General features: G+C 37.8%; 1 protein-coding gene across 3 annotated transcripts in view; it reads right to left on the bottom strand.

Annotated features, from left to right (window-relative positions):
- Positions 1 to 12,162, bottom strand: part of LOC139742231 (PDZ and LIM domain protein 5-like) — a 110,944-nt gene that overhangs the window by 78,129 nt on the left and 20,653 nt on the right. For all 3 annotated transcript variants that reach the window (XM_071652807.1, XM_071652809.1, XM_071652808.1), the window contains exon 2: positions 3,026 to 3,177. In XM_071652807.1, the coding sequence (XP_071508908.1) occupies positions 3,026 to 3,177 (152 nt within the window). The remainder of the gene's footprint in view (positions 1 to 3,025; positions 3,178 to 12,162) is intronic.

Here is a 12,162-nt window from a genome sequence, read left to right as displayed (position 1 = left end):
CAGAAAGACGATTAATATCCGAAAGAAAACATACTTTCAGAAAAATGTGAAGAACACATAGATACAGTGATTACCACTGACAGGGAGGCAGAAATATATGAGCCAAACCCCATGAGTAGATTTAAGTAGAGAGCACTCAATGTTCACTGTGATTAGTTGTTGTTGTTGTTGTTGTTGTTTTGTTGTTGTTTTTGTTTTTGTTTGTTTGTTTGTTTGTTGTTTTTTTTTTTGGGGGGGGGGGTAAAATAATAGTCATTCAAGCTTATGACCACATGGCCATTGATACCAGATGTGTCATTACCATTTCTATGACAGAGATAAGTAACAGTTAGCACTGCACATGGCATTTTCTTTCACAAGCTCTAAAAAAATGAAGCATGTTTACAAGCTAAAATCCTTCTTTTCAGGAGGTATATGTAGGCCTACCAGTAGAATTTGACTTTAAAAAAAAAACACCATTTGTATGGCTTAGATCGTCTGTTCTCACTGTCAAAAGCGTGGTCTTGAGTTCTTAGAATTCAGAAAAACAAATACACACATACTTCCTTCTTCCTTTCCTACATAGACAAATCCAGCTGCTATTCTTAGTCATGTCATTCATTTCATTTGCATACATGTACAATAGACCACTTGCTTAGTCTTTACCCATGTATGGGGAAACGTCTGACACTGCAACTGAATGACCCTTTTGAATATTCCTGCAAAGTGTTTCAGTTTCATATTGCACTGTAGTACTGCAAGGATAATGTGCGCTCATGAATTACCTACATTACTATTGTAGTTGCATTCTCATGCATCGTCATCATTCTAATTTCTGTGAACAGTTATACCATCTTGTCCTGCAAAGGTTTGAAAGCCAAGTTATGACATTTCGCTTATAAATGGTAGTTAACTTTCACAACAATTTGTTTTGAATGATTGCGGTGTAAAAGTAAATCTGTGAAAGTGTGATCAGGGCCCTGTTTTTATGAAGAGTTAAAATTGATTATATAGTTGATTCAACTTTAAGTCTACAGCAGCCTGTGTGGTAAGGAAATTAAAAATTGATTTTATCTTTTGATAAAATGGGGCCCTGGTGTAGAGCAACAAGAAATGATGATACTGCAGGCAGAAAGGTAGAAAAGTAGATTCTCATTTCTGAAAATTTCTGAATTTGAATGATTCTTTAAACTTTTATAATCAACTTTGTGTTTATACCCTGATGAAGAATGTACAATCAAATCATTTTGCACATTACGCAGCTTGAAAAGATATTGCACACTACACAGCTTGAAAAGACTTTGTGCATTACACAGCTAGAAAAGAAGATTGTTCACATGAGAAGCGCTAACCGGCTGTTATAATGCATGAACATTAGAGAAGGACAGGAAAAAACATCCTGCACAGACAACCATTTGTATGTTGGAATGCAACTCCTGCGGGATTCAGGGCCACCCGAAGGGAAACGGGAGGGACAGGGTAGGGTTCTATTTGTGGTAAGGGTGGTGGCTGCCGCACTGCTAAATTCAACACGGAGGTAGCACGGAGGTGACGGTAACACGCACTTTGTACACACGTGACATTCTGTGCTGTCTGTCTCTTTCGATATAGACATACAGTATTGACATGGCACACACAGAGCCATGGCACTGATGGGAGTGTACACTACATGATATACCAGCAGCATCACAGTGACAAGTGCAAGCAAAACTGCATTATGAATAAAAAATGACAAATAAAAAAACGTGAGAGTTTTGACTATGTCAATAACAGTGAGTTGATCGATTGGTTGACCTCTGCACAATCTAAATCAGCAGTTGCAGTCAAGAAATCATAACATCAATAGTATATGGTACTGTAAAACCAGAAACACTCACAAGGCATGAAACTTTTGTGAATTGGAGCCGACTGCCTTTTTCGCAGCATGTAACATTCGCCAATTGCCACTGGCATTCAATGCATTGTGTCGACAAAACCTTTTCTGTGCATCTTACTATTTACAAATCTTGGCTTCTCTCGAAATTCCTAAAGTTTCGTGCACATGAAAATGTCTTGTTCTACAGTACCCTTCTTTGGTTTCTGCATGAAACATTGCTTTTCATCCTTTTCTTGTGAGAAACCATCCATCCTTCATGGCACTGCTTCAAGAAAATAGAGAACATTTAGTTCTTCCATATTTACAACTCCACACTAGCAGCACTCAAGACCTTTCATGTAAATTTCAGAAATGAATGGCAAAAAATGCACGAGTTACTGAAACGGGTATTTGAGTGACAGGCCACAGGGTTTCTTTATACACAGCTGTTGTGAGGGATGCCTCTTCAGGGAGGTCGCAGACACTCATTTCTGTGACAGAAAACATGTGAACTCTCGACCACATTAACTAATGTGTTCCAGAAATGTGGGAGAGGGAAACCCTACTATAAGGAGGTCACTAGGACAACCTATTCTACCTCATTTATACAACTGGTACATCATTGTAAATGTATGAAAAAAAGAGACCAACTCAAAACAGTAATGGAAAGTCAAGACTGCAAAGTTCATCTCATTAAGTGCGAACCATTGTTGTATGTGAGCTCATTTTAATGGTGTTTCCTGTCCCACATTTCTGGAAAGCGTACAACTCTTTGGATAAAAATGACTGCTTTGTTCAGCCCCTCAAGCACAATACTGACAAAAAACAAACAAAAACAAAACAATTTCTGAGATAAACACTGGCTTTGTTGCCTGGATCTAACCTGAGAACATTTCAGCAGTGAACATTATAGTGGATATCTTTAAAACAAGCACTACACATCAACAATCACATTATGCAACCAATACTTGTCTGTGTCCTTCTATTAGTTCTAACATGCTTGTCCAGCTTTACTTCCGATGAATCAGATATAAAGTCTACTCTAGTTTGATTGCAATTAAGTCAATCGATGGATTATCCATTAATGGGATCCCAGCAAATGCACTGCATTTGAAACATGACAAAGTGGCCACTTGTGGAATCAGAGCAATGGGGGGGTTCAGTTTGATGAGCCGGGTGAGTATGACTTACCTCTCGAGCGAGAATGAGAGGTTTCCATAGATGCTCTTGATGAGATTCTGGGCCTCCAGATGGGTCATCGTCTTGACGTCTTGGCCATTGATGGAGAGGATTGTGTCATTCTCTAAGATGTTGGCTCGATGAGCCTTACTTCCTTGAGTCACCTAATTGGGATAACAAAGATGGAATCAGGTTGTTGCTGATGTTGTTTTTGTCTTTCATCAACTGTACTGACACACTGTAAAGTCAGGATGCTATATGCAGAAGCTCTCACAAATCAAAGTGATTGTAAAAACAATAATAATGATAATCATGATGACAACAATAATTTACACACATTGTGAAGCTTCGCATTTACGTGTAATTCGTAGATTTAGAAGAAAAAAAAAAATAAGTAAGCACTCAGGTAAGATTCTGGCAAAACAAAACAAAACAAACAAGGAAAAGTAGAAATTACGCAGTGCGTAAAATATGTCCCCGCCGGAAGTAGCATTTAGTAGCAAAATGTACAATATCGGTAAAAAATCAAGGTCAAAGGTCAAAGAAGTCAAAGGTCAAAATTCTGTGTAGAAGTTTTGAAGTCCTCACCTAGTGCCATCACAAAAAGCAAACGGAATCGAAATCGGGTTAGAAATGGCGAAGGAGTAGCATTTTGTAGCCAATGTACAATATAGGTCAAAAATCAAGGTCAAAGGTCAAAGAAGTCAAAGGTCAAAATTCTGTGTAGAAGTGTTAGCCCTCACCTAGTGCCATCACATGAAGAAAACGGAAATGAAATTGGGTTAGAAATGGCAAAGGAGTAGCATTTTGTAGCAAAATGTACAATGCAGGTCAAAAATCAAGGTCAAAGGTCAAAGAAGTCAAAGGTCAAAATTCTGTGTCGAAGTTTTGAAGCCCTCACCTAGTGCCATCACATAAAGCAAACAGAATCGAAATCGGGTTAGAAATGGCGAAGGAGTAGCATTTTGTAGCAAAATGTACAATATAGGTCAAAAATCAAGGTCAAAGGTCAAAGCAGTCAAAGGTCAAAATTCTGTGTAGAAGTTTTGAAGCCCTCACCTAGTGCCATCACATAAAGCAAACAGAATCGAAATCGGGTTAGAAATGGCAAAGGAGTAGCATTTTGTAGCCAATGTACAATATAGGTCAAAAATCAAGGTCAAAGGTCAAAGAAGTCAAAGGTCAAAATTCTGTGTAGAAGTTTTGAAGCCCTCACCTAGTGCCATCACATAAAGCAAACGGAATCGAAATCGGGTTAGAAATGGCGAAGGAGTAGCATTTTGTAGCCAATGTACAATATAGGTCAAAAATCAAGGTCAAAGGTCAAAGAAGTCAAAGGTCAAAATTCTGTGTAGAAGTTTTGAAGCCCTCACCTAGTGCCATCACATAAAGCAAACGGAATCGAAATCGGGTTAGAAATAGCGAAGGAGTAGCATTTTGAAGCAAAATGTACAATATAGGTCAAAGGTCAAGGTCAAAGGTCACAACTGAAATTCTGTGTAGAAGTTTCAAAGCTCCCATGTAGTGCTATCATATAAAGCAAACAGAATCAAAATTGGCTCATAAATGACAGAGAAGTAGCAAATTGAACATTTTGATCACACATGGACGCACAGACAGACGGACGGACAGACGGACGGACGGACACACGGACACACACACGTACGGAGCCCGTTTCATAGTCCCCTGCTCGAACTCGTTCGGCGGGGACAAAAAATATTAACCCATTGAGGATGGACTGATTTTGCTATAACACGTATTTCCCACAGACACCTGCCTGAGTATTCCCGGGACTCGTCTTCAACAGGTTAAGACAAATATTTGACAATTGTGAAATGACATATCTGCTGGACACAACAAATATAGCACATTTCAACGCTGAGTCACAATATTGCTATATGTCCAGGAAGGCATATGGTGATGTTATTCATATAAGTGTTTAGTAATTGCATTATCATATGATCACGACTGAATAGGAAACTTTCATCATCAACCACGTGAAGCAGGTTTGTGATGATTACACTGCTAATACTATTTCTTTACCAAATGGGAGATTAAAATTGCATCAAAGCACAATCAAAATGATACTTAATGAATGAAGATTGGATACAAAGGAACAGGAGTTGGTTTAGTGGACAAAACATTGTCACTGAAGACAATGCTCAATAAATGTAGTTTACAATCATTTTGATATGTTTACAGTTATATATGTGCCGACAGGATTACTACAATAAAAGAGTACAAAATAACTTTTGAACAGGAGATTTCTGAAAACTAGGACCATCATTGGAAATATTTTCAAAAATATGATAAACAAGATGTCAATCAAACTCAATTGACTAATCATGTAATGAGGAAACCAGATTTAAAAAAAAAAACACATCAATTGCTTCCCATCACTGCATTGTTTTGAATGCTTCAACAAAACAAAAAAAAAGTCTTACAGCATCATATTTCTTTCCATCTCTGGAAAATTACAATGGAAATTAGAATGCCTCGGCCAATTCATCATCAATGCATGCTTCAATGGCAACTTTTCACTGCTTGCTGATCTATCTGCAGGAAGAAAGAAACCTACTTCTGTCAGCATCACTCTCATGATTTTTAAATCCTCCTGAAATGGATCCTTTCACCACCATCCCTCCCCCATCCCATGACCATAAAGGACCAGGTGTTGTTGTAGATGCACTTAGCACGTCTCTGTGGTCTACTTGCGAACACGGCCCGCATCCTTTCTGGACCAACAGATGAGATTTCCCTCTGTGTTGCCATGGCAATACCGATTAGTCTGTTGGAGATACCACCTCTGCCCTTGTTCAATAACCATCCATATCAATCACAGTATTAGCGGCTCCCTTATGATGTTTAAGGAGGTTTAATCGATATTATGACAATGTGACACACTCAAGCATGCACTTGTAAGCTAACACACACAATATGTATCTCATCAGTCTCATACAAAAGTGCAAATGTAACAAAACACTTCCAGAGCTCTATATTTTCCTTCAACAAAATACAGAGAAACTAGATTGGATAGTTTGCTCATAATGGAACACCTGTCAAAATGAAGTGTTATCAAAAGACCTCATCTTCATGTAGGAAAAGAAAAATGTTTTCTAAATAAAAAATTGGGGGATGGACTTTAAATTCTGGCAATATCTCTGCTAGCATTGACTTTGATTAAAAGGGTACAGGGAGCCAGACAGGAAAGAGAACATTTCATGAAATCAAACAAAAGATCAGAGAGCAGAAGTTTGCAACATTTACACATTCATTCATTCATTCATTCAGTCATTTTTTTATTTCATTCTTCGGATAAAAAGATAGGAAAAATAACAATCATGCATATATATACACAATATGTACAGGTTAAAATGGTAAAAATTATTATCAGCGAACAAATACATTAGAACAAACGGAGTGCATTATAATAAAGAAAAATGAAATAGGATGTCTCAGTAAAAGCCTAGGAGGCTTGACAGGTAGATACACCCATAACGTATGACATAGAAATAGCTACAGTACAGCACAGAATAACTCAATGTGTGTTCGCGCGTGAGCGAGTGCGTGAATGTGAGTGAATATAAGTTGTTGCGTTAAACATAAAACGACAAACGACATGCTTTTGAGATGTGGCGATACTAGTCACACTCAGATATGTTTATTAGATGAGATTGATAAAGGTCATTGTCTCAATAAACTTTTTCTGACCAGCACAAAAATCTTGACTAAAGTCTCTTTAAAAAAAACAAACAAACAAACATACATACAAATCTTGCCTGAAATAATTATATAACATTGCAATGACTTTGCACTGATAAATTTTCTAAATATGGGGAGGTAATCAGTACTTGTTGGATTATTCAAAACCCCAGATTTTCATATTATATTCAATCATGAACAAACCAATGAAAAACCTGTCACAGAAGGCTGTGACCACACCTCCTCATCTCCTAGATGCACATCATACATAGTATATTAATGAAGACCAATGCTACTCTTTTCATGTTTGTATGTGACACTGTAAGATTCCATGACTTTGTCATAATTTCCTTATAAATGTTAATGACTTTCACTGTCCTGTTTGTTCATCTTTACTCTATTGTTGAAAAGTAAATTTGAGTACGGAGCAGACTCTCCTTCTAAGGAACACGAAGCAGGAGTGCCCTTGGACATTATTCACTCTGTAAAGTTTCTTTCTTTTTTTTTCAGGAGGCTACGTATCTCTGAGACATGCTGCCTTGCGAATCTCCCCCTGAGCTCTTACAGAGAGGCACAGAGAGAGAGGGAGAGATGCGCACAGCTGTCTCGGTGCTAACCAACAGGTCCAGGAATAGCTTCTTGCGCAAACACGTTGTCTGCTCGCTCTGAATGGTTCCTGCGCCTGCTACTCGCATGCCTGATGATCTGTCAGCCACGTCTTTGTGACCCAACAACACACAAGTCAGACAACAGAGCCACAGAAACTAAGCACAGACAATAATACCACGGGCAAAAATTTTTTTAAAAAAAGTTCTATTGGTTCAAAAGTCAATTGAATGAATTAAACACACATGCACACACAAATCAATTTTATCAGTTAGCTCTCTCTTGCTCTTGCTTTAGTTTTAGAGGTCTTGTGTCCTCAATTTCAAAGTGAGTACCAGCAGTTGCATTGGTCTTTTGAGGAATTCATCATTCAGCTTTTCATTAAACAAAACAATGTGTCACATTTTTACATATAACCCCAGATTTGCTCTAGCTCCTCTGGACTGACAAACTTGTGAAAACAATGAATAAAATGTATACATTTGATAATCATCAAAGTTTACGGTACATGGGACTCTTATCTTTGTTATAAATGTTACAGAAAATATGTCATTATTCAGAATGGCACAATTTTGACCATCAATTGATTTTTTTTTTCTAGATGATAGCATCTTTCACAAAATTGCAAATAATAAAGGACAATTTTTTAAAGTGTTCCTTTGAGCTAGAAAAATTATTTTGTCTCCTATTAGATGATCACATCAAGTACATGGTACAAATTCCCGATGTTGCAATACCTGGACGATGAAATTAAGACTTAAGATAATGTAACTTTTTAACAGGGTTGATGGGAATTACAGAGCCTTGAAATTACAAAACTCTGATGTCATGTGCCCTAAAAGATTTTTCTTTACACAGTCACAGGTATTCCCTGTCCAAATGCAACCTAAAAAAAGTAGCTGGTTTTTAAGCCAGCATTGCTCAACAAACTAGAGAAGCACTCTGAGAGCGCAGACCTCCGCCAAGCATGCAGCTCATTTCCACCACTGATCTTGTTCTTCCATAGAGATATCAGAGATTTCCACCCATACGTACTTCTCGCATTGCGTGCTGAAAGTCGCCCGATTTCCCAATATAGAAGCTCTTGTTACGTCATAAACCCTCAGCTGCACGCTGCGCCTCGCCCTAGCAGAAACTAGAGCATGCACTTTAGTGCGCGCATACAAACCTCAAATACGCGCAGCCTGAACTCCCAAGTTCATTGACCCTACCTGCAAAAATATCAAAAATCCTTCATAAATTCCCCGAAAATTCTCGGATCACTACCAAAATCTAATCATCTGTTGCTTGTATCATTCTTAACCTTTCCTGCAAGTTTCATCTAAATCCGTCAACTACTTTTTGAGTTATTTTGCAAACGGACAAACTAACTAATGAACAAACAAACAAACAAACAAACCAACGGTAAACGAAAACATAACCTCCTCCCTTGGCGGTGGTAAAAATGGAAGAAGCTGGACTTGAGACTAGGCTGTTAATGTGCATTGCAGTGTAAAAGGCATATTGATGTCATTCATCCTAATAATTTTCTTTCTCTCCCTTTCTCTCTCCCTCTTACTCTCTTTCCATCCATCTATCTAAGACACAGCTGCCTATAATAATCTACCTACCTATCTAACCAAAGGATAGAGCTAGCTATATCATTCTGGTAAGGAAAGGTATTGTCTGAAACCGACACTTGCCATTACTGCACTTTATGAACCCCCAACAAGATTATTTATGGTCACTTACATGATCTCTAAGTGGGATTTTGAATTAACAAGCTTGGTTAAGTTTTTTGAATGTCACCACATACAATTTATTTTTAAAATCTGTAGGTGAGGTGGTGTATCGCAAAAAATCCTACTATATAAAAATTTTGCAGTAAAGCCTAAAATATATGGAGATATCACTATTTTTCTCAATAAACCATTACTGCAGATGGTTTAATCTAGCAACATTTTTATTATAACCATTTTTTCACATTTTGAATATTCAACTATACTTAAAGATTACACTGATTCAAATTTTTACATTGGTTGTTTCTATCCCTGGCTCACATTTTAGAACTATTTTGAAGCACTAAAGCTGGGTTTTTGTTTCATTTGGTAAATCCTGTCTTTAAGAAGTTAATATCACTATGATTACATACCTCGTAAGGACAACAACAACAACAAAATACAGCACACTAGAAGGAAGACTAGATTTGACTGGACAGGATTGGAATCTCGCCAAAATGTCAGGCTATATATATTAATAGCATGCAAGTGTCAAGACAAAAGACAGATTTGAAATGTCAATCAACGTGGCTTCTATCGCATGGCTGATATAACCCATATAGCAAGCAGACAAACTATGACTGTAAAGAAATGTCCCGTATTTACGAGGCATAGTTGTGACCTCTTGACTATTAAGGAGTTAATGGTTCCACTGTGCGTGAATTCAACAATCGTAGGTGCACATGGCTACAGAGCCACGGCCGACCGCTTCACTGTCAGTGATGAATTCGAGGAATGCAGATTTGATACTACAGACTGACATTACCTAAGACCAAGGGTCGTCTGCGGACCGGTAGAAGCCCCGCATCTGGCGCACAGTTGGCCGTACATACAGTTGTAGGATGCAGGTGATACAGTTCTTTACACATCGTCAAAAAAGAAATTCCTAGAAAGGCTAATCCAGACCATCTCATCCTTATAGTTTTTAGGATTAGGTACCCCATGGGAGACTACTTTTTGCTGCATCAATGACATCAGTATTTAAGCCTTCCGGAAATGTGTAACACAATGAGCAGAGCATTAGGCTACTCTGTTTCTTACCAGGGTGGTCCATATATATCTTCATTCAGGCTACACTACAGAATGAAGTACGAAAATCCATCATTCACACTGTAAATTATGCAAATTATGAAAAAAGACCAAAGAACATGAGTTTTACTACTGATTCACCAATCTTTTTTTTTTCCTTCTTCAAAAACCTTGTGGTCCATCATCACTTTATGTAATATCCACAGAACTTATTAAGTATGTCCCTACTCACCAGTAGTATTCTTATTGTATCATGTTTTAAATCAATCACCTTAGCCGAATATTTCAGAATAACATTCACATATTATTATTTACATAAAGACATTGTATAGAGTACCAAAGTGTATTGTCAGAGCCATTCATCACCATGGAAACTGGTTCTTAACAACCTTTACAGCTGGCCTGAATATCTGTAAACACTATTGTTCCAAACCATGCTTGCACCTGGTTCTAACACAATCTACATAAAAAAAGACTGTGACATCATCATTTCAGTATTCTGTACACAATACACAACACACACACACACACTCACATGTTTAGCACATGAACACTTTCACAAACTCATTTTGCAGATACTTATCTTTCCAGACAAAAACATTCCTTAGTGAAATCTACTATGATACCTTGCAAACTCTACATTCCTGATTTCAATGACCTCACCAAAATGGAATGCAAACACACCTGACAATGTTTTCAGTGTGTCACAAACAGGACTGGTTACATTTGTACAGCTTGAGCTCATGGGGTTCCGCTATCATCAACAACATTTATATAACGCCTAAAGAGATCCTTGTCATTTGATTGGTTGTTTGACATTGATCATTCGGCCCATTTCACTAAGACGTTATTATCCATGCAATTGTGGCTCCATTCACCGTGCAATTTTGGGTCCATACGATTTGCTCCATTGCACTCCGAGAGCCCAGCACACTGCGCATCGCGTGTACGTGTTATGTTTGCAGTGTGTGTGTATGCAACAGCGCGCTATCGTAAAGCGCTCAAAGAGCACTCTCTCGATCTTAGATTCTCTCTTGTTTCTAAATTCATAAAACATCAAATGACAAGGATCTATTTCAGGCATTATATAAAACAAATATTACATAAATGTAAAAGTTTATCATTCGTGCAATGCACAGAATATTTCATTCGGTGAAAGATGAAATAATTGATTCATTCAACTCGGCTGCACCTCGTTGAATGGATCATTTCATCTTTCACCTCATGAAATAATCTGTCCATTGCACTCATAAACATTCATTATTTGTGTACTATAAAAGAAGTTGATTAAAATTAGGGCAGCTTCATGTGAACTTTTGTAGCACTATCACATTTCTGATTAGAGTACTGCAAAAGTTGATATTTTCGCGCGACTACTTTTTCGCGCTCGGCCGAGTAAGAAGAGTTTAGCGTGTTTCTAATTCCGCGGAATTGAGACATCAGCTACTGGTACACATCGCAAGCAAAAATATTTGCGTGCTTTTATTTTTGCGCTAGTTTCTGGTTGCGCGAAATGTGCGAAAATTTCCACTTTTACAGTATGTGTAATCTTGGTTGAATCCTTTCTCAAGATATACACTTAAGCATTTCTTTCAAGAGCAAAGCTTGTTGTTCCACAGAGTCAGTATGCATGGGATTAAGTCAACCTAATTTCTATTAAAAGCACACACATCAGAATCTATTTTTCCCATTTTCCAAAGACCACAAACACAAAACAGCACACTGAAATAGCTGTACAGGTTGCCATTTGTTGGACACAACGTCAAAAACAAAAGAAGAAAGTAAGCCCCAGTGCAAACTGAATTGACAGGTCGTACAATGCAGTGCACGCAGATACTCTTGTGATACATAGCTGCCTGCTCCAACTGGCCTGTGTATAGGTGTATGCATGCGATATGTGTGTTTTGGTAATGAATTCAATATTGATATAGAACAGACGCCCTGGCTGGTACAAACAACCCATCAACAAATTAGTGGTGGGAAGAGATCCTAAGTGTTGACAAAATGTTTTTATAACCAAGAGCCATTCCTCACATTACAGTAATAATTTTTTTT

The sequence above is a fragment of the Diadema antillarum genome, unplaced genomic scaffold (assembly GCF_040938485.1).
Source record: "Diadema antillarum isolate AM-2024a unplaced genomic scaffold, OU_Dant_1.0 seq00000989_RagTag, whole genome shotgun sequence".
Classification (NCBI taxonomy): domain Eukaryota; kingdom Metazoa; phylum Echinodermata; class Echinoidea; order Diadematoida; family Diadematidae; genus Diadema; species Diadema antillarum.
Note: the sequence above shows the minus strand (reverse complement) of the source record. Positions and strands in the feature narration are given on the sequence as shown.